Here is a 24,011-nt window from a genome sequence, read left to right on the forward strand (position 1 = left end):
ATGCAGCCAGACCAAAAACCGCACCAAACAGTGACTTGTTGTGGATGCATTTGCTTCTCTACAGAAACGTGTGGATTTTCTGAGCCCCAAATCTGACAATTTTGCTTATTGACGTAGCCACGGATGTGAAAATGAGCTTCATCAGAAAAGAAGACACACCACTTTGGAAATAGGTTTTGTTTTGTTCAAGCATATAGCGTTCCATTTCGTAAATGTCAAACCTTTAAGTAGGTAAATTATGAATACATTTGACATGTCATTTGTGTTACCATTCTCAAAAAACTAGGTGGTTCAAAAAGCAACCGCTATATGGCCCACCCGTTACTTGTGAGGATGGCCTAATAATCAGTTATGGATAAATTGGCTCTTTCAGAGTCATTTAGTGTGATGAAATTATTTATCTATAGAAGAAAGAAGCTACGCTGAAGATACTTCATTTTATTTTTAACACAATGAAATTTTTTAAATGAATGAGATTTGACAACTAATATCTAAGTTCCAGTCAGGAAGCTGTAATACTCTGTTCTCATTCTGCATCATATAATGGAGCTCCATTGAATTGTATGCAGACCCGGTAGTTCGCGTTCGCCCCTTATGGGTAGTTCATCTACGCAAAAACAGATACCTTCAGACAGTGGGACTAACAAATTGATTTCTGTTTCATTTTATGTGTTATTTTTCTGTAATTTTCTTGAAGCAAACACTACACTCTGTTTAGACTATTTTGTTATAAAATCATTTGGTAAAATATTTAAATTCGAAGTACTTAAAAACTTCTTTCATTCGAACATAACGATCCTGATACCATTAATAAGTAATGAACTGCATAAATTCTTTTTTGTCTTAGCCTCTCTCTGCCGAAGTTTTTATAGAAGTTTATTACAGTGCCGATATCGTCGCAATCCCTCGCGGGGCATGGTTCTTATAATTAAGAAAGAAAATATCGTCGAGCCTTGTTGAGCCTCCCGAAAAAATAATGGACTTATTTTTCCTTAAATTAATACAACAAAATAAAACAGGCCTATATTATATACCATACATATAAATGTATATGTAATGTATACCTATATTTATTACTTATCAACCCCATTACGAAACAATAATTTATGGTTGGGGAAAGAGATTATTAATATTCAAAATTCTGGCTTGCTCGGATAGAACGAATGTCTTAGTTACTTGACATTGTTTGGATGAGGTTCGGATAATTTTTATTATCTCAAAGTGAAGATGTATTTGAATGACGCCATTAAGAAATTTCATCGAATCCAGTAATGCCGAACTTTTTAACATTTCTTACTGACAGAAACCTAACTCAATCTCTCTCTCAGCAAAATTTCAAACGCTAGCTTTTTCCGGATTAAAGAGCCGCTTAAACCTGCAAGCCTCAAAGCATCCAGCACTAAGATTTGCTGGGAAAAGATGCCAGGCAATATCCTGATGTCCATTTTGAAAGCGACCATATTTTGGGTGAATATTAAACTCTTGCTTCCATTTAGAACGATGCTAGATTACTAGTTATTTCTGTTGCGTAAGTGAACATTGAAGTTGTGGCCGAAGACTGTGATGATCCGGAGCTATTCAAGTAATTGATGGAATGTCACTAGAATCTCCCACGCCGTCTGAGGAAATCAGCAGACGGCTTCCGTTACATATAGATATGTCAGTCGTTACACTCTTTGCAAACCGAGTAGATGGAATGCAGCTATGAAGTTCTGAAAATGCCTCTTATACAACTAGACAATCGATGTTTGCAAGATACTCAATAACTTCCTCCGTTATGTAAAAATGCGTTCTGAATGAAGAACCATAGGGTAAGAAGTAAAACCACGGCTCGAGGAGTGCTTCGTGTAGCCATTTTTCTCACATGAGGAATTCTCAAGGAACCATTGATTTTTCTCTCTCTGCACGTTTTATTGATCGCATCTTCACATTGTTAAAACTACCTTCCATACCCAGAAACGCCGCTACGTCGAATTCCATAAGGCTTAGCACGAGTTAACTCCCCCAACGCCTTCGTGATATGTTGTTACAACTATCTGCCTTTGCCGCAGGCATTGCTAAAATTCTCAAAAGTAAGACACCGTGTGATATTTAGACCTACTTATGAGAGAGCCACTCCATCACTTTAAGTATAAACGATGAGAGATTGATAGGTTCCAAGCATTTTACAGTGACCGTTATTCCTGCTTAGGTACGTACCACCTTTTTCGTATTTTGGTAAGAAAGATCTTAGAATGACTCTTACTCTGTAAGGTATCATTAGTCAGTAACTTTATTTTTTAAAATATAAACAATATACAAATAAGAAACCGTTTCTTTGTTCAAAAATCATGTTTACGAGGTATTTTCAAGAAGTATGGAAGACTAAATTCGGTTAGTTTGGCAAAAACATAAAATTTTTTTTTGGAATTATAGCCTGTAGCATCAGACGGGTGGATGGAAGTTTAGACTTAACTTAAAAGTAGGCGTGGCTTCAACCGATCCCAGTTTGGGCTAGTTTTATTAAGGTTTTATAAAATAGGTAACAGGTTTTTTCTTTTTTGAAAAATGCAAACGCCAACCTACCATAGATATAGAGTAATATATGTAAACATCAAGCTCCATTTAAAGTGTAGATATGTATATTAATTCTTGCTCGAGTCACTGTGACGGACGGAAATGACTTAATAGAATCCTCTCATCAATCTGAGCATTTCGGTATACGCATTATGTCTATATCATCTCGATTTCTTTAACCTGTTACATACAATTGTTGTGTGAACAAAATTATAATACCCATGGACACAAGTGCTCGGGTATAACAAGTCTTTGTACTCATATTATAAAAAAGAGTTTTTGGAAGCAAATTAAGGATAGCCGTTGTTTTATTTTGTGAAAAATTCTGAAAGCAGCTTATCTCAATGCAGTCGTAATTTATTTATTAATTTTGAATTATTTTCATTCGGTTAATATTAATTACTACCAGATACGCATTTCACCCTGTGTTTTTTTAGACTCCAACCAAACAATTCGCAGTTAAGTTTGTGGAGAGTATTACAAATGAATGCCTTAGTGACTTCCATATTAATTTTGCTGCAAATTAGAGCCTGCATGTTAGGGTGCAGAGAAAAAGAGAGAGAGAGAGAGAGATGAACAGTTGGATATAACTTCTGAGGCTCTTTGTTTTTGGTGAAAGTTTGTGAGTTCAAGCATAACTGTTTCTCTTTGCTCTGGCTTTAATATTCTTTTTTCCTCACGCAAACATACATATGTATACATGTACGTAAGTAGAGGAATGTATAAAATTAATTCAATTTCTCCTACGCATTTTTATACTTCTATTTCGTCGATTTTCGTTATAACAAAATGGGGACTTTCATTCACTTCATTAGGTGCTGTTATTTTCACACGTATATGCCACGGATGCTTGTTTGTATTATGTGTGTATATACATACACATATCTCTATTGTTCCTATATATTTACTCAAAGATTCGGCATGGCATTTATTTAGATTTAACTACATTTGTATAAATATGTGTGCACATATATTCACTTGTGTTTTGACTAACTTTTTATGGATTGCTGATGGTCAGTGGCTGAGTAGTCCTAAACGGAAATTTTTGAATTTTTGTTATGGCAGTTTATTATGCATAGAATATAAATAATCTTGGAAGATTATTCTTCAAGGATTTCTATCGTATGTCTTGTAATAATATATAATGAAGCTACTGAGGATCGCCACCTGCTGTCTGATTGAAAATTAATCGACAGTTGGAGCGAAAATTGTCTTAAATATCTAAAAAGTCGGAGTGCAGCTTTGTGGCAGGTGGCCATACATTACAATGCGCTGCCAACTACTGAAGGCACTCGGCCGTAAGAGCACTAAATATTGGTTCGTTGTTCCATAAATAAATTGGGTGGAAAGTAAAGTAGTAAAGTTGAAATGACTTTAATGAAATATTTAAAAATATTAATAGAGTACAATCTTAAGAAGGCCTCCCAAAGGAGAAATTTTTCTCATTCCTCCCATAATTGTTATTCAAACAGGTGTGCGATTTCAATTTAAGGCAGAGCGAGTTCCAATTCAATTGTCGTTTGGTATCACCAACAACAAAGTACGGAGTCAATATTTTATTTATTTCGTTTAAATCGGCAAGTGGACACTTATTAGAGCTCCCAATTTTATTTGCATATTTTCGAACAAGTCGGACATATGAGCAACAAGAACCTGCGCACCTGTTCGAAGCTCATTACGTGAACAATTTTGGGTGTGATTTTGAGCATATCGAGACTTTGCGAGCAATTTGAGCGATGCTTGTGTTGATATGTTGATTAAGTTGATTACTTTGACTTTTTTTAATTTTTTTTTTAAGTCTTGGAAATGTAGCTAATAGGTTAGGTTAGGTTAGCCTGGTTGGCAATAAGCCACGCATAGACCTTTTGGTCCCTAGCGACGTCTTCCAGACCCTCAAACAATGGGGCTCCCAGACATCTTAGTCGCGTTTTTAATAATGCCGGACAAACGCACAGAAGGTGTTCTAAAGTCTCCTCAACATCCTCTCTGGATTTTCTGCATTTGCCCGTGTTAGCAATCCCTATCTTGTACGCATATGCAGCCAATAGATTGTGGCCTGTTAGCATACCTATGATAGTTCTGCATTCCTTTCGCGAGAGCGTAAGTACGAATGGAGTCAGTTTTTTGTCGTTAGTTCTACACATGACTTTTGCTGTTTTGCATGTGGTCAGGTTAGTCCACCTAGCTTCCACTTGCCTTTTCATGTGGTCGTCCATTTCGTTGTATATTGTGTTTAGCGGTTTTGGTATGTCGTTCTCTTGTTCAAATGGTAGTCTCACAGCACTCTTTGCTATCTCATCTACTATTTCGTTCTCCATAATGCCTTTGTGACCAGGTACCTAGTAGATATGCAGCCTATTGTTTCCGGCTAGCCTTTCTATGGCCTCCCTGCTCCGTCGAACAGTTTAAGTCCAAAACAATATGAGCTTATTGCTCTTATTGCTGCTTGACTATCCACGAATATATTACTTGTTGAGTTCTTTCTTGTTCTAGTGTAGGCTAGCTCCGCGGCCTTCCCCACAGCAAAAACTTCCGCCTGGAAAATACCGCTGTGGTCTGGCAGCTTGATAGGCTGCCTTATTCCTAGTTTTGAGCAGTAAATACCCGCTCCCACTCCGTCTGGAGTTTTCGAGCCGTCTGTATAGATGTGAAAAGTTCTATGGCCAGGCTTCATGCCTTTGTGCCATCCCTCCTCTTCAATTGTAGTGCGAAACCTTCTCTCCCAATTAAAATACGGAGTCATGTAGTCCGTGCCACCTGAGCACCACTTTCCTTTTGAGCTGTGACCGATGACCAGCTAATATGGTTAGCAAACTGCCAAAAATATTAAAAATTTTTGAACCGTGGGGAAATGAACGAAATTTGCGCGAAGATAATTATCTAGGGTTGACAAAACTATCTCTATACTATTCCCACCGACAATGAGCGTTATCTTTTCCTTGGTCTCTAATTAACCAGACTAAGCAAGACCACGACATCGCGTACCACCATCCGACCTAGAGGAAGTGTGAATAACCATTAGGAGACTTCAGAACAGCAAAGCCGCTGGAGCCGATGGACTTCCTGCCGAGCTATTTAAAGCTGAAGACGAAGAACTGACAAATCGCATGCAACAGCTCCTTTGCATAATATGGTCGAATGAGAGCATGATAAGTGAGCTTAGTGTGCTTTGCCCAATGAAGCGTAATCCTGAAATCTGCGTAAGCTACTGCGGGATAAGCTTACTTAACATCGTATATTAAATTCAGTTGAGCGTATTGTGTGGGAGAATGAAGCCCATCTTCAACAAACTGATTGCGCTTTATTAGTATGGCTTGAGACCCGGTAAGTTCATCATAGACCAGATCTTCACAATACTGAGAAGGTCTACGAAATACAACTCGACACACACAATCTTTTCATTGATTTCAAAGCCGCTAGCATAGAAAGAAATCATTTCTATGTCGCTATGGCATCTCTTTTGGTATGCCCGCAAGACTAATACGGGTATGTAAGATAACGTTGCGCACTACCGAAAGCTCCATAAGAATTGGAAGAAACTTGTCTGAGACGTTCGATACCAAACGAGATTTTCCAACCAATCTTTCGCGCCGCCAACCTAAAGACACAAGACACAAGATGGATACTGCAAGTATATGCCGTTGACATCGACATTATCGGCGAAACCAACTTGATTGTTTGGCAAATTCGAACTTAAAGAGGGAGAGTCTTGCGGAAAATGAAGGGAAAACAAAGTGCCTGCTGTCAACACAAAAGGAATCTTCGCGTTTTACAAAATGGGTCAGTGCTCACAACCAGTAATTCGACGTTGTGAAGGACTTTGTCTACTTTGGGACCAGCGTCAACACCAAAACTGACGTCAGCCTGAATATCAAACAGAGGATAACTCTTGTCAAAAGGTGTTACTTTGGGTTCAGTAGGCTATTAAGAAATAGATCTCTCGCTCGAAGGACCGAACTGACTCTCTACAAAACGCGCATCATTCCCGTCCTGCTATATGGTGTAGAGGCGTGGACGATGGTAACAGCAGATGAGAAAGGTTTGGTGCCTTTCAAGAGAACAATTATACGTAATATATTTGGTCTGCTCTATGTTGGTGAGGAGCATGATGAACGGTGGAACAGCGAGCTGTATGAGTTAGTATATGGACATAAAATGGCTTGGCCATGTCACCCGTATGAACGTAGACGCTCCAGCAAAGCGAGTTTACGACACGTTAGCACAAAAAAAAGGCACCGAAGGAGAAGCCCACATCTTTGTTTGAATCACTAAGTGCTTCAGAACCTGTCAGCGCTCGGGGTCTCCAGCGAGCGCAGGACAGGAACAGCTGGTACGTTATTTTGGCCCCACATAAAGAAGAAGAGAAAAAGAAGCAAGGCAACACTAATGTGTGGCCTGACACAGCTGGATTTCAATAAATCGTGGGTAGGTGAGAATAAGTTCCCTAAAGGCGACTCTCTGCGATTTCATCGACTTCGCGACCGTCAAGGGTATTTCCAATCCTATAGCCACCAAGAGTTTGCTCTTGTGCCCACTAAGTCCAAAATTCAGTAAGTGTAATCCAGTCGTTTGTTTTCAATGGCTTTCCATTGGAGTTTGTGAAGGACTTTGTACAACATTTTGGACTCTGCTACAGCACACAACAACCCACTAGCAGGCAAATCTCATGAAATGTTTTGGTGAATGATTCGTTTTGGCCAAAACTCCTTTCCAATAAACGCAATAAGTATTTAATTTTTGCCATCCTCTATTTTAAGGGGGTATTCTAGTCTAGAAATTTGAAAAAATCGAAAATTTTTTTTCTTCAAAATTTGATAGTTTAACTATTCAAAAATATCTCCCTAAAAGGATTTTTCAAAATTCGAATTATTTTCGAAGCTACAACTATTTTAGTGACGCGACAGCTTGACTGGTTTGAGCGGACGCCGAACTTCAAAAGTGTTTTTCTGTGAGTATGAAGCTCGAAAAACTGGAAATTTAAATTTTTTAATATGTGTAAACAATTCGAGAAAGCTTAAAAATAAGAGAAAAATCGACCTCAATTTTTTGAGTAGCCGCCATTTTATGGAAAAATTTGTTTTTTCCGTTTTTTCTGGTTCATACGATAATGATTCATATTAATTAAGAATTTGTATTTTTTTTTTTCAGATGACTACAAGGGTAGAAATCGTGACGACGGGGACACTGCCTTTTTTTCCCCCCTTCCACTTCAAGGACGCATAACTCCATGAAAATTCATTTTTTTTTTCCAAATTTATTTTGTGTGCTCCTAATATATGAATAAATAAATGATAAAAAAATATCAAAAAATGCTCGAAATTCGGGCCTCTAGACTAGAATACCTCCTTAAAAAAGCAATTTTTATCGCCCTAAATGAATTTATGTAAGTAAAATACCATTCAATAAAATATCATATGCACGTTTATTCATTTCAAATCTCAAATACGTATTTAGTTTTAGAAGTTTAACAGTTTTCCTTAGGTGTCAAAATTAGGTTTCTCTCCTTTCGTTTTCAAAACTACTTTTCTAATCGTATCTGCTCGTTTTTTCTGGAATTTTTCAACCAGCTGTCGCTTACACTAAATTTAACCTAACAGCAATTTTGTATTTGGGGATACCACTAGGATATATGTGTGTATGTGTGATATAGTGCAATGGTGTGCACTTAGGACTTAACAGCTACCTACTCAGGGCATTTGTACAGGCGCAAGCACCCTGTATATGTACGAGCGAAGTACAAAACGAATTGGTTTTGTATGCTTTTTTTAATTTCAGTTTGCTGGGAATTACTCTAAAATTTATGCCACAAAATGTTCGTACATAAAATTTTGTTTTCTAATTCTTTTCTATTGGGACTGCCTAAGACATTCATTCAATTGGGCTTAATTTGTTGCTAACTTAAACTAAACGTTGGTAAGAATTCGTACCTTAGGTATTTATGTTTTTCATAGTATTAGCTAAGGATATTGGATTTTTCAACAGTTTTACGATTTCGTAATTTTTATTAAATTTTGGTACACTTTGAACTTTTCTTTGAAGTTTTCAACCACATCCACTGAGCTGGCAATAAACTCGTGCTTTGATATTAATTTTTTGTTTATTTTTTTTTGGTTTTTTTGTTTTTTTTGTCTTTTATTAGGAGCTTAATAGTCACAATTTGGGTTGGTTCTCGTTTGGTCATTTTGCAAATTTTACTAGTTCTTTTGCTAAGAAATTGTTTAGATTTCACATTTTTCGCATCCATTGTTCGTGCGCTAATTCTTGGGACACATTTGGTTGGTGTGTTGTTTGGAGTAGAATTTTGGTTCTAAATTCTTTTTGATTCGATTTTCTCCCCTTAGAAATTTTGTATTGGATTTTGATTTGAGTTGTTGTGCTTTGACTTTTGGAAATTTCGGAATTTCAGGTTCTTGTTGCTCGCACACTACACACTAACTAGGGTTCGTCCTATTTGGCGTGAAGTGTCATCAGGTGCTATCATTCCAGAATGTAGAACAGCCAATATCCCAGGTTGAAGGCTAAAAAGCTGACTGGGAACACCATGCGTGAATATTTGTCGATAATGTTGACATCTTTGATTTTTGGTATGGTGGCTTTGAGGGCGGATGCGCCACGTTTGAGCGCGTGCAGCATGCGTGGCTTGCCTGAAAGTATGTAAAGTGTTGTGAATAAATAAAATTTGGAAAATTTTCAAATGTTAAAAAGAAAAGATGTAATAATTTAGTGACAAAGTAAGTCTATATAGTTTATGCAATTTATGTGCTTGACAAGTATTTTGGATAAGTTCCAAAATTTTTCTAAAACAACTGGTTTATTTGTAGGTTTGGGTATAATAGTAAACTGGAAAATGTTTGAAAAATGTATTTTTATTATTATTAGTATTAATAGGCTACTGCGCACTGTGACCCAAAGAAATGTGTTGTACAAAGCCTGCTGGGGTACCCCATATTTAAGGCTTTTTAAAACGTTTAGCACATTCCGTAGTTTATTGTTCCATAATTTATATGAATGCACGACAACACCACCCAGTTGGTGTAGCCTTTTTCTGCCTAGTGCATGACATTCACAAGAATGTATTCTGAATTTTCAATATCCATTTCACAGAATCGACAGCTGTTGGTCTCAGAGAGACTAATTTTGTTAATCTCAGGCTATCGTGTAAAGTACCTGTAAAGCAACCAGTTAAAAGTCTGGGGTCTACTCTGCTGAGCGACTGTTAGCTTATCCAAATTCTTCTGTCCGGCGTTAGGAATTGTTTACTTGTCGCTGAACGATAAAATGTCGGCAGTATTCAACGAATTTTTTTTCCTCCCCCTTTCTGAGATATTCCTTAATGTGGCCTCTTGTAAGTCTACAGAAATGGTCAGAACCAATTAGAGGCATGTTTTAGCTAGATGATCAGCCATTTAATTTTCCTCAAATCCCTCATAGGCACTCAACCTAGTAATGTTGTATTGAAGTTCCCTAGCATATTGAGGAGGTTCAAACTGCCATTTACCATGGTGATTTTGGCCATTTTGAGGTGATTCCAGTTGTTAGACGCGTTTTCAATGTCGCTTCACTATCCGTAAGCATGTAAATGTGGGTTCCTCTCATTGAAAAAAGTTAATAATTTTGAGATTTATTCTATGTATGTTGAAAATTTTTGTAAGTAGTTTTTTAAATACAAGTACCATCGGTTCTTTTTAAAATTAAAAAAAATTTTGTATTATTATGGCCACGCTACCCTTTTATTTAATGAAATCATGTTTTGTAGTACAACTAATGTAGGTATGTACTAAATTTAAGAACTTTATTTCGAAATTGTGAATTTTTAAAATTTTTGTCAGTTTTGTCAGTGCTTTTGGAAGATATAGGGAACTTTTGCAATATTTTATGGCATTTTCAAACTTCTTATGATTGTTGAAAGTCACTGAGATGAACTGTAAACCCCAACTCTGGTGTGGAAAAGTATTAAAAAATATTATCGTAATTTTAGCTCAATTGAATTTCTTGTGAGGTCGGTAGTCGTCATGGCTTAAGCTTGCAGCCTGCTTAACGCACCTCGGAAAAGTTTGACTGTAAGTAGACCATTTTAAATTTTCAGTTACCAAACAAGCAGAGATTCGTGTGAAGTGAAGAAAACATAGCCGTTGCAGCAGCCAGTATCGAAGAGGACCTAGAAATCTCGATTCGGCGCTGCTCACATTGTGTTGACCAAATAATTAAAGTTGGATAACCACAAATAATGCCTTGAGTTCGCTAATTGGGAAATATGGTTTAGAGACCCCGGTTTTTGCCAAAAAAAAGAATCGGTCCCACTCATGACACATGCCCACCTGCTCAGCGGTTCACCGAAGCCTACATGCCCTTTTTGTGGCTCCAACGAATTTACTACACTTTATCTGATAGATACTTGTCCTTCCCTACAAAATATCAGAACATCCTTTTTCTCAAGCATCAAACCATCGGAACTCCTCAAACAGACAACGGTATGCAATTTAAATAAGATTTGTGATTATGTATCTAGATGTAAGTTAAGGCTATAAGACGCGCTGCCATTTTTATTATACTAATAGCCAAAGGCCATAGTAGCCAGTGCTTTAGCTCTTTAAGTGGAATAGTTATTTTTAATTGTTACTCTTTTAATAAATAAATAAAAATAAAAAAACGCAGTTTTAGCGCAACGGCTGTCTTAATAACCAAAATTTGCACTGACACAACCCACAAGTGTTCGGCCAAACATCTTTGCATCCATAAATATTGATTGCGAGTAATTTGATCTTATTTCTGCCGAAATGAGGAAGGAGGCACTGCTAGCGTTAATGGCCCTCAGTTAACCGACTTTCTGTTGAGCATATTGGATATCCCTGTATTTGGAATTAACCTTGAAAGATAAGATTTCGTTTTGACTCAATTTTCTGGGTCAACGTTTGGCCTTTTATGCACAGAAATTTATTAAACTTGTTTTTAATCATTTTTTAAGCTTGATCTTGGATCCATAGGTTGAACTCACATAGCCAGCCGATATTAAATTTAATTTTAGCTAATTTTAGTACGAACCTAGTCCATTCTTTCACAAGAACCATAGAACTAAGACCACGAAATTTTGTACAAAATTCAAAAAATTTCATCAAGTTTTCGACAAGTTCCAATTTTTAATAAGAATTTTTAGAAACATTCTGACTATACACATTTGTAGCTCATAAAAGTTTCGTTTTGTAAAGAGAAAGTTAAAGGTGAAAAATCGCGTTGATATTTTAACATTTTTTTTGGGTACGTTGTGGAAGGAAGTACATAGTACAGGGCCAAATTAGGCCTACTAATGTTAAGCATAAATATCTTTTTTATTTTTTAACATATTTATTTTTCTCTGTTTGTAGGTTATAAATGAATTATTGGAAATTTATTATGGAAACCAACAGTACAGCACAACGATAATTTTAACGATCGAGTTTTTCTATTCTTGTCAACGATCAATTGTTTTAACGTAGCGTAAAACATTTTAATTCCAGATCAGCTCCCACAGCCTTCACGATTAGTTTGAGTTTGGTCGGTCGTTTTGAGGAACTGGGTTCAGTGGCCGACCGTCCTGGACGAGGTGCCCATCGAAATATTCGCACTGAAGACAACGTGGAAACTGTGCGGCAGAATGTTGCAGATGATTCATCTGTCTCAACTCGCCGTCGTTCTAGCCTATTGGGCATTTCCAGAACGACATTGCACAGAATTCGAAAGTTGGATCTTAAGATGTACCCATACAAAATTCAAATTGTGCAAGCACTGCTACCGCAAAAGCACCAACAACGACTACAATACGCTATTAGTTTTACGCAATTAGCGAACGTCTGATTTCCAAAAATTCAGATTTCCCTTGGCCACCTCCTTCGCCAGATTTGACTGTGCCCGACTTCTTTTTATGGGGCTATTTAAAAGACAAAGTGTATCTTAATAAACCAGAGACTATTAGACAGCTGAAGCAAAATATTCAAGACGAAATACTGAGCCTTCAACCCGAAACATTATGTGGTGTAATGGAAAACGCGTTAAAAAGAGCCAATCTTTGTATCGAGAGAAATGGTGGACATTTGTCTGATGTAATATTTCATACATAATTTCCATAAAATATATTCAATGTATAAAAACAATTAACCAAAATAAATGATTACTGCAAAAGTTATTTGTATTTAACATAAGTAAGTCTTATTTGGCCCACCCTGTAGAATTAATGAAATATATTTTGTAAAATCAATGCAATTTTTGAGGAGTTTTACATTTTCTTTTTATTTTCCGAAAATTAATTGGACTGTTAAAGTGCGTACTGAAATATTTTCTAACGATTTTGATTAGCAGTTGGAAATTTTAATCAATTTTTCTGAATTTTATACAAAATTTGGAATTTTTGATACAAAATCACCAGAGCAGTTTTTTCAAAAATTTATTAAATTCACATTAAGAAAACTAAATCTCGAAATGTATAATCCCAAGACGTGCATAAGTTTTCTTTCGCCGGGTATATCTAATAAAAGGAAACACTTATTCAAGTCTGATTATCTTCAACAATATCCTAATTTTATAAATATTCAAAAATAAGCGCTGTTTTAAGACTTCAGCTCTCATTCGCAGTGCGTGGAACACTTTTAGTTAATGAAGTGCAAGCACAGGTTTCAAAAGTTGCGATAAAATATTAGAGAAAGGGCTAAAACCCCTACAAATTGAAGTAAAGTTTTAAAAACTCAGCAGCAAATAAAGAAAAACTTTAACAAATGTCCACTTTATGACCCACCTTTTTGACCTCTATAGCGCAAATGTGTACGATTCGTGCCATAGTTGCGTGTAATTCTAAAGCTCGGTGGAAACTTTGCCAGGTCCACAGTCTCGGTTCCTATGGAGCCGAGCGTGCTATTGTAGTTGCCTTTGCGCAGTGAGGGTATAGGACTCATGCGCACATCCTGCAACTCGATGATGTCCTCGGCTGTTGAACACGTTTCGGATTTGTCGCCTTTGCCTGGTGGAATAGTATTTGGTTTACATGCAAGAATACATATCTACACATACACAAAATAATAATATTTATTCCACTTTATTATTAACCTGTTTTTCTCCCTTCACCATCTTTGGACTTTTTCACTTTCTTTTTTGCCCGTTTGCCCCAATATGTGTAATTGACAGCTGCATATTCGAGTAGAGCAGCAAAGACGAACACGAAACACATCACTAAGTAGATGTCAATGGCTTTGACATAAGATATCCTTGGCAAGGAACTACGCACTCCGGTGCTAATTGTGGTCATAGTGAGCACGGTGGTTATGCCTGGCGGAATTAAGGAGTGAAATGCGTTAAAAGGTGAAATAAAATGCTAGTCCTTCGTCACGCTCTACTCACCTAATGCGACGCGCGCACTCGTTGCTTCGTGGTTGATCCAGAAGGATACCCACGAAAGCATCACAATCAATATGCTTGGCAGATATGTTTGAAATACAAAATAACCAATATTCCGTTGCAATTTAAAGGAGAGCGATAGACGCTGATAGATGCCAGTGGCCAAACGCTCTTTGCGATCATTCGTTCCATAGCCGATTATCGTGAATTGTGGCAATTCGGCGTCCATGACACCACGCACCGGCGTGGGTTTCCAATACATTACCACATCGCTGACGGTGTAGCCATCTGTAACAGACACAAACAAGCGCAAGACAAACAAAAAACAACGAAAACAACAAACAAAATTTTCTTTCTAAAAATCTACTAAAATCGTCTGTGTTGCGCTTCATTTACTTACAACTCTCAATTTCTACTGTACAATTCTGCGAATCCAACGGATAATAATGCAAATCCATCATGCAGGCGAGTGTTGTTGTAAAGCGCATGCCGTAAGTGACAGCGCCGTCGCCACCTAAACGCACTAATTTGTTACGCTCGGTGACGTCATGTAAGAAACTGTTCAAATGAGAGAGAGAGAGAAGTAATTTGTGAGCTTTAGTAATTAGTAGACGTTTCGATGAGTAACTAAATTCATGACATGCACCTATTTTTATCGTTCGCAAAAAATGTGTCTGGCACCCATATTTTCTCTGCGAAGTCCCCGGAGAGCGTCAAGACATCATTGACGCCATCATCGTCGGCATCGTCATCATAGTATGGGCCGTATGCATTGAATGCTAGTCGCTCGTCGCGCCAATACTGATTTAGATACATGGTGATGGTGTAATCCTGTATTGGAAAGAGGCAGAGTGCATTTATGTAGTTCAAATTATAAACAAAAATGTTAACTTGTGAATGTGTATGTGTATCAGTTTTGTGAGCAGTAGAATTTAGGTGCGATATTTCAGCGGTCGACAAGAACTGGTAAGAGAGTCTCCTTCTTTGCTGAAGCAGTATAAAAATGGCAGGACCTCCATTTGTAGAACTTCATTACATAACTTTAGATATTAAATTGGCCCAAGGTGGTACACAAGGCATACAAGGTAGTATCTATAAAACTGAATACAATTTTATTTAAGTGATTCATCCGAGTACCTATGTTTAATTTCAGGACAATCAAACCTAAGGTGGTATTCATGTCAATATGAAATTGATTCGTATCTCAAGCGCCCTATGCTGGAAAGGAAAACATATATGAATATGTACGTATATGTATATGTACGCATATATATATGTATATATATTATATTTATTTGTGCGCGAATGTACTTGACATCTTCTCCGACAAACAACTTCGAAGTAATGCTTTTAAACCTTTGAGAATATCAGACCAACCTTTCATTGGAAGCACTCAAAAGATTTGTATATTCCATAGGCAGGTTTGGTAAACTATATTTTTAGGCTACCACAATGAATCCCTGTACCTTCCTATTGACCTTTTTACAGAGCTGATCTTATAACTTAAACGGACTCATCAATGGAGTTCTCTCATGCAATGAATTAATAACAACGACTTTCTCCCGATCAGTCTCTTATAGGTTGTTAAAGGTTTTGTTTTACCCTCAAATTACCCTTTACATCAGGAAATTCCTGTTATTTCGACGATCTTCACACCCTGCGGACTACAGTCAAGCTATACATCGTGGGAGGAAAAGCAACCCAGTCACCGCTCCTACGCCATAACCCTTCGAAGGCTCGTATACTCTTTATCGTTTCTGTTATTACATCGCCTACTGCCACAAATATTTCGCTGATTCGAAAAATGTATTCAGTTTGTGTTCTTGAGGTGATCTTGAACGCCTGTGGGTCTGTGTGATAGTTTCAATACTGCTCAACCTACAGTAAAGGAGGATCAGTTAAGACAACTTTTCGTTAGTATTAGAATCAGAAATAGACATGACACCAACTCTGTATGCTGGAGGCGTTTGGTCTATTTAGAGAAAAGTCCGGTAATTGCCTTGTGCTAAGCAGGGAACGTATCACTGCTGAAGTAAGGAAAACTGCCAAATGCAGTTTTGCTATGAAAATTTACTTCACGCCACTTCGAAAGGCATACGCAGATTACGTAGTTATCCTAGGCACAGAAAGATCTACTCACTAAGGGAAATTAACAAAATTTCAAACCATTGTCGGATTTTTCAAGCGTTGTATTTTTCTGTGCAATTCTGCATAATTCATAATTCGCCTTTATTGTAGACAAGCAGGCTGCAATTAAGACTATTAGTCGGTAATGACTAATTCAATGCGAGTTTAAGAATGTCGACGATTCCTAAAATCTCTTCGTGAGTACAGCGTCAATTTGTGCAGAACGCAAGATGAGAAAAAAGATTACTACGCCAGGAAATGATCTGTGCAGGAATTCAATAATCGAAGCCAAGGATTCAGTTTTCTTTAGGCCACTTTTATTCTCAAGTTCAGGGAAAGTCTGAAAGAGCTACTAACAAGGAATTAGGTGGATTAATCCAGACATCTGCTCAATATGGACTTCATTTTGATCAAAACTCGACGAGTAAAGAACTTAGTTGTTACTTATTGAGGTTCTCAAAAATTAATATGCAATGGAGGGCCTGAAAAACTTCCTCAAGTAGTGTAAATCGGCGAAAAAGGAAATTCAGCATTTCTTGTGAGAAAGCCTGGAATTTCGCATAGATTTCGACAGAATCTTGTTTGTAGAGCTGCCTGATTTACGATAGTCTGATTTGTCCAAAAGAGAAAGATCGAAATGAACAACGCTTGCTTCTGGGTGATCTCTGTAAGAAAATCCCATTTAACTTAACTTCGTACAAGTATTTGACATAATTTTTTTTATATTACGATTAGCTGAGAAATGGATGAACTTCACTAACAGATGGGAGCATTTGAGAAGAAACTGCCGACCGAATTCAAGGAACCCTCCAGTTGAGTATGAATTGCAGGGCATAGCGAGAAATTTTTGTGTGAAGTTAATGAAGCTAGGAAAGAGCAGACTGTTCGCTCTCTGCCGGTGTGCTTGAGCGAGTGACATGCATCGACGAGTACCATTACGAAGATGCTTATTTGTTTTGATCACAGTAAAGGAAAACTTTTAAGGGTCTTTCTGCTTTTAGAGGGCGGCACACAGCTAAGTCATACAGCCCTTTTAGAGAAAGCATTACTTTGATTACATATATATTTATATTTTTTGGAGTCTTGCACACTTACCATATTTACTTCAGAGATAGCATCAAAGCTGGCAATGGTGAGGTCCATGCCCACATGCAATGGCTCACCTGTAATTTCAAAAGTGTTAGAATTGAAATAATTTTATTTACCATTTTCTAAGAAGCTTACCTCCGAAATTCGGACGCAATCGTATATCGTAACCTTGTAGAATTTTTGATATAGTTTGTGTAACATTCTCTAGCCGACCAGCTGCCATTTCTTTTCGCTTACATCTGCAATAGAAGATTATTAAACTTCTTACTGCAATAAATACGAGACGTTTAGATGCTGCCTTTCGGCAGGATTAGTGTAAAGCGATGCTGTGGAATTAAACAAATGTGGGGATTATGAAATTAAAAACAATTCTTGGAACTTTGCAGCCCCACTCTGATGATAAATCTATTCAGTGTGACAAATAGCGTTACATAAGTCAAGGTTACAAGTGATATCGTACAACTTTGCCAGCTCAAACGGTCATGAGTTTGTTAATGTGTAAAATGACAGTAAAGTTGGGCGCTAAAACGTTTCTTGCAGTATGTGTGTGTGTGTGGGTCTGTGACTCTGGCTTTTCACTTACCTCGCGCTGGGAATGTGTACTAATGTGAGTATGACTAAAAGTAATAGCGTGCAACAACCCATCCGCCGCGTGCTTATCACGCCACACTCACTGATGCTGCACTCATTCGATTTTCTTCTGCCTCTGCTGCTGTTGCTGCCTTTTGTTTTACACATTATCGTGTTTTTGTTGTTGTGCTTCGTTGTGTGATTGCTGAGTTGGTGGTCATACGTGAAATCCCAATGGTGAGCGTGATGAGTGATTTAGTTGTTGTTCCTGTGTTTTCGTTTTTTTTTCGTTTATTGTACATATGTCATGGGAGGAGCGCATTGAAGTTGTGTTGTGGCATTTTGTGCTTTCGAAACGGTGTACTTCGTGCTGCTGCTGTTGATACTTTAGTTAATTATTTTGTTGTTGCTTCAATGCAAGTAGACTCTGCGGAATAGATTATTAATATTATTATGAGGGGGTTTAGCGCTGCGGCTTGAGACATCTGTTGTGCCCCTTCATGGATTCAGAGTATTTCTCTGAGCCCAACTGCCTGAATCAATTTTAGTACTCGTCCTATTTAATTGAGTTTTGTTTCCTCCTTTGGTAAAATATGTCTACATATACGAAATAGATGGAGAGTTAGTAAATTTTTAAGAAAAATTTATTACTTTAATTTAAACGAAATAATGCAAGTTTTGTAAAAATAATTTGCGCTTAATAATACATATTTCTGCAAGGCCCGCGAACGCTAACACTTTTGAAATTTATTGCTTGGAGAAATAAAAAAAAGTATATATTTTCATACGAATTTGGTTAGGTTAGGTTAGGTTTGGCAGCCGTATCGCACATAGAGACAACGATGCCACTTAGACCACGAAATGGGTCCGTTGTGAACCACGGGGGCTGAGCTACATTTTCCTCTTCATATTAAACCATCCTGAGCTTTTAACAAAGCGTAAAAGGTTGTTGATACCTAAACTGTATAGATTATCTATATTCGTTAAGAAGTAGGATTTCAAAAATCGGTTCCTGCTTCTGGCTAGAGCTGGGTATGTGCAAAAAAGGTGTTGGATTGTTTCCAACTCCTCCTCATTGGAGGAGTATTTGCAGAAGAGATTTAGGGGTGGCAGATGTAGTATGCTATCCAAAGCCATGGATGGCGTGGTTTTCATGACGCCACATATTGCTAATTCCGCTGATCTCTGCACCTTATTCAATAAATTAGAATAGGTTTTTTTCTGCATAGCACACCACCAGATAACATTTCCATATAGAAGAATGGGTGTGACGACATCAGTGTAAAGCCAATGAGCAACCTTAGGTTTAATTCCCCAGGTCTTACCCAAAGCTCTCTTACAGGCATAAAAAGCTTCCTGACTCTTTCTAAGATGTTATGTCTAGTCCCAAGTATCATACTTGATTTCTTCCGAAATCACAAGAGCTTCCGCCTTGAGCATAATTGGACTTAGCTGAGGGATTCTATGTTTCCTAGTGAACAATATGAGTTGTGCTTGGTTAAGTGAGTTGATGAAAAGGTAGAGAATAGTAGACTATTGGCAACGTAACGTCGCTAGTCTGTAATTGTTTCTCAGCCCATTTAATTCTAAAATTTCTACGGCTTCACGTGATTTTACAAAGCGGCTTTACATAGTTTTGTTTACTGAATCATTTATGAGTAAACTTAAGCCTACCAGGAAGTTCTTAAATCTTAATGTTGTTTAACTACTTATTAGCTTGTTCCGTGAACTGTCAATCTAATGCGGCCGCTCTCTTTGTTACATATATTGGGTTGGGGAATAAGTTCATAGCGTTTTTACATTTTCCCTTATTTTACAACGATTTGTTTGCTGTTTGGCAAAGGGTAAGCATCCATTCGATAGAACTCCTTCTGCTCTAGAAAACTATATTATGTTAACTGTATTTTTGAGTTATTTAATTTTTTATTAGTTTTGAGGCTTAGAAATGGAATACCTATTAGGCAAAAATCAACATTTTCGACCTCTGCTCCTCTTTGCTTTTCATCGAGGTCAAAAAGCTGCCGAAGTAGCCCGGGCCCGGTAGCGGGAGGCCTTCTGAATTCGATAAAGAACGTCTCAAATCACTTTTGAAGGAGAATGGTCGCCATCCAGTCGGGAATTGGCAGAAAAAATGAGCTACGATCATAAAACGATTCTCAGTCGCCTTCATTCAATGGGGATTTACCGAAAAATTGGGAGCCTGGGGTGTCACACGAGCTCAACGAAAAAAACAAAGAAAGTCGCCTTCAAATTGCTTATCAGCATCTCGCCCGCCATTGAGCAACATGCGGTCATAGGAGATACGCCAAAGACAATAGTCAAGCCGGAGATCATGATGATCATTCAAAAATCATGACATGTGTTTGGTGGGACCGGGACGACTGGAAAGACATGATGGATATGGTCAAACTATACTCCTTCACAACAACGCCAGTCCCCATGTTGCACTAACCGTCAAAGCCGCACTTCAAGAGCTCGAATGGGAGGTCATTTAGCATCCGCCGTATTCTCAGGACCTTTCACCGACCCACAACCATCCTTTCGGCACCCTGTCAAACCATATGAAGGGCGTTACCTTCGATAACAAATAGGTCCTTAAAAATTGGCTCAACAACTTCTTTGACACCAGACTAGGCTATTTTTGGCGTTACGGTATCAACAAATTGGTCGAGAGGTGGGAAGACTTTGCAAACAGCATCGGCGAATATTAAATTGATTGTCTTATTTACATAATTATGTTTTTTTGTTTAAAAAAAGTCTTCGATAAAAACGCTACGAACTTATTCTCGAAACCAATATATGCGGGACAGCAGTAACAAGAGGGCTTGTGTAGGTCTGCAATTTTTAAAGATATTTTTCGCGGCTATTTTTTATTTCGTGACTGACCATGGGTAGGATATTTGTGAATGTTGCAGTGTTTCGTGTACCTTGTATTTTTTTGTTGGTAGCTTGTATGAAGTCCTTTGGCTTTATAATGGAATTAAACAATTGGACTTTGTGGACAAATTTTAACGCGGATTTGTGGTTCATTAGCCAATGTAAGTGAAGTTTTCAAATTTATTTGTACCTTTCTGGCAAGAATGTGTCTTTTCCAAGTGAGGGGTCTGTCTAGGTGAATATCAAGGCACACAACGTTGCTTTTTGAGGTATGGCTATGTTATTCAAAACTGGACATGTGATTGGCTTGAGCGCAAATGTCACATGTTTACATATTTGCTCATTCACTTAAATTGGTCAGTTTCTCAGCCACTCCTCTTCAAGCTTTAAGCGGCTTTGTAAAACGTTTGATGTCTCTTTGAAGTATTGCTTGCGATCATCTGGAAATAAAGAAGTTAACACATTTCTGCTTATAGCAAACTTTGTTGAGCTCGGCCACTTCGTCAATAAAGAAGAAGAAGGATATCAGATTTAAACAAAAGGAATAGCCATGAACTAAGAATAGCTCTTTAAGTCACACCAGCTGATATCGGAAATTCTTCTGCAATAAACCATTAACTCTTACTGTCAATGGTCAACTGCAGGCGGCATTTCTCTTACCAGACAGGTAGTTAAGGGCACTACGCAAGGCGGTGTTTTCTCACCCCTTCTCTGGGTTGTCGTTGTCAATGACTTGCTGAAGGAGCTAGTGAGAAGGGGCTGCAGGGTAATTGTTTACGCGGATTGTTAGAGGGAAGTTTGTGAATACTCTGTACGACTTGATGCAGGCCAATCTAAACGCAGTTGTTATTTGCACGGCAGATTGCGGCCTATCGGTAAATCCTCTTAAGACGAAGCTCGTCCTACGAGTATTAACAAGCCAGTATACAATAGAATAGCTCCATTCCCCTCAATAGTCGCCTTGTATGGATGCAAGCGCGCTATTGGCATTTGTGTAAAATCAGTAATGGAAGTAAGCATATACTCCGTTAGCCAAATGGCAATTAGGGCCCTGAGATCGATGATGGTGCATCCGAAATTCGTCAGGGAATGACTGACTTCACTTTTAGTCGCATCTGAATTCTTTGATATAAGGCTCATCTGCGTACCTGGTAATAGTGGCATTGTAAGAAACTGCGAGGCGGATGAGCTGGTTACACAAGGGACTTCTGAGGTGATTTTCACGGGCAAGGAGAGTATTGGGATCCCCTGGAATATCCGCGGTCTGTTCCTGGAAAGGTAGGCTTCGCGTCAAATCAGCGAGCTCTGGGCAAGTACACAAACTTGTAAAGTCACGAGATCTTTCTGACCACGTGTAGATCGTAGGCGTTGACTGAGGTTGACAAAATTCCAGCTCTGGAATTTTGTGGGCGCGCTCACAGGGCACTGTCTGCGGGGGATGCATACCACAAGACTCGGCATTATTTCGAGTCTTTTTTGCGTCATCCATATGGGGTGGAGGTGGAATCATCTCAGCAGGCCTTGATATTCTGCAGCTGATGAGCTTCATCAGCAAAATGAAGTGGTTAACACCACCGTAGCTCAGTGATCGTTCGGTCGTCATCCATAAATGCCCATAAAAGTTTCCAGAATCAAAACAGTAACCTGATTGGTATATAAAATGACAGCAGAGTTATATATTTTGCTTATGATACTTTGGGAAAATATCCGAAATATAGTATAGCTTCGAAAATATCAATGAAAAGAGGTTTAGGAAACTCATAGCCCTCCCTCAGGATAAACAACTCAGAATGCTCACGGTTATTCCCAGAGACCATTGTAGATTGCACAGTCATCTGCATAGGATTGGGATATGGTCTACTGACTCTCGTCGTTTCTTCTTGAATGCGTCACTTTAGCGCGGAGAAGGTTGATACATTTCGGTCAATTGTAGCCAGAAGAAAGGCATATACGCTTAGCCCAACCAAGACCGCTCTATTTTAGGTTTATTAAGGTAACTTTGGATGATTAGTCGAGGGCCAAAAGGCCATGAGATCAAAGTGCGAACCTCAATTCTAACTCTACTGCATATTTACAGTTCCATTTATTAGGTGTTTAACTGGGCTTCTTCTCCAATTTTTGACGGGTGTCTTGATGCTATTCTACGAATGAGTGACTTGGATCGCCACATCCCACTGGCATCTGTTTCGTATGAGAAGGTTTTTCATGGCAAATTACACTCATAGGTTTCATCTGAGGAAACCACCGTTCATTTAATTTGCTTATGTCATTAGACACTTCAAGCGCGAAGTGGTCGAGTGGTCGATAACGTGCAGGTATGGATGCGGAATTCCTTGTTGCACAAAATTTAAATTTAAAAATTTTTTAATACCAAACACTTGTTCTGAGCTATTTAGAGTCGCATGTGTGCATTCAAAATCATAGTTTAGATCCATGTTAATAATTCAATGAATGCAAACGCTATGTCCTGAAGATACACAAATATTTGGAGCTTGCGATGATTACAGTTAAATTGGAAAAGTGAATAATTGATGTATTTTTACAGTTATCAATAGTTCCAAAATAAACAAAAAACAATTAATTGCCATCTTTCATTGAAATTTTCTACTCATACACCTTGTCGGCCAATGCTAAACACAATGCCAATGCTCATACGCCATGGTGCCTCCCCACCAAAACAATGACAAATGAATAGGATCTCAGTCTACTTCTGCTGTCATCTTTTTACGGTTTGAAATTGCATTTAGCATACTTTTTCTACTCTTTCGTTGTGCATTTGATATTGTACGAGTACCTTTCATCGTTATATTTACATAGTTTTCACTGTTGAACAAAAGTTTATTCAACTTGTTCACTTAATGCGCTCTTATGCTATAAAAGACACTATAGAAAATGGTAACAAAATGCAAGAATAACAAGTAGGACACGTAATAATAATAGTGGGTGTAACAGAGAGGGTGGCAGAGAGAGGGACGAGTGAAGGCAACGCATTGTGCCACTAACAAATGCACTTGTGCTTGTTTTGCTATTGTTGTTGTAGCTGGCTTTACACAATTTCAATTAGGAAGAACCTTCAGAAAAGTGCATAATTGCGTTAAATACTAACACCCTACATTCCACAGCTGGCAGCAAACTTGCTGCTCGCTTCTCGCTTTACACCCCTCCACCACTGGTTTCTGCCAACGCTGTCGTGGCGGTTTCTGCTACATTTGTGTAACAATTTTGTCTTCTTCAAGTTTGCGAGTATGGTTTGTATAGTAAATATATATGTATATATGGGTTTAGTCCTTCCAATTGTTAGCATGTTTTGTTGTTGCCAGCTGTCAAGTGCACAAGTGAACGCTTACGCAATTACAAGTGGCTACACACAAGCTGCTGGTTGGTGCTTGCCAGCTTGCCAGTTTGCCAGCTTTCGAGCTTGTCGCTTGCCG

The 24,011-nt window shown here is 38.1% G+C and overlaps 1 protein-coding gene across 1 annotated transcript in view; it reads right to left on the reverse strand.

Annotated features, from left to right (window-relative positions):
• Nucleotides 1-7,959: 7,959 nt before the first annotated feature.
• The window catches only part of LOC129238256 (uncharacterized), a 48,525-nt gene continuing 32,473 nt past the window's right edge, over nucleotides 7,960-24,011 (reverse strand). Inside the window, exons 11-19 of the mRNA XM_054873296.1 lie at nucleotides 17,717-17,954; nucleotides 17,269-17,372; nucleotides 17,140-17,207; nucleotides 14,564-14,748; nucleotides 14,318-14,475; nucleotides 13,921-14,205; nucleotides 13,630-13,848; nucleotides 13,322-13,543; nucleotides 7,960-9,200 (exon numbers count right to left, since the gene is read on the reverse strand). Coding sequence (XP_054729271.1) covers nucleotides 9,034-9,200; nucleotides 13,322-13,543; nucleotides 13,630-13,848; nucleotides 13,921-14,205; nucleotides 14,318-14,475; nucleotides 14,564-14,748; nucleotides 17,140-17,207; nucleotides 17,269-17,372; nucleotides 17,717-17,954 — 1,646 coding nt within the window. The 3' untranslated portion in view covers nucleotides 7,960-9,033. The remainder of the gene's footprint in view (nucleotides 9,201-13,321; nucleotides 13,544-13,629; nucleotides 13,849-13,920; nucleotides 14,206-14,317; nucleotides 14,476-14,563; nucleotides 14,749-17,139; nucleotides 17,208-17,268; nucleotides 17,373-17,716; nucleotides 17,955-24,011) is intronic.

The sequence above is a fragment of the Anastrepha obliqua genome, chromosome 2 (assembly GCF_027943255.1).
Source record: "Anastrepha obliqua isolate idAnaObli1 chromosome 2, idAnaObli1_1.0, whole genome shotgun sequence".
Classification (NCBI taxonomy): domain Eukaryota; kingdom Metazoa; phylum Arthropoda; class Insecta; order Diptera; family Tephritidae; genus Anastrepha; species Anastrepha obliqua.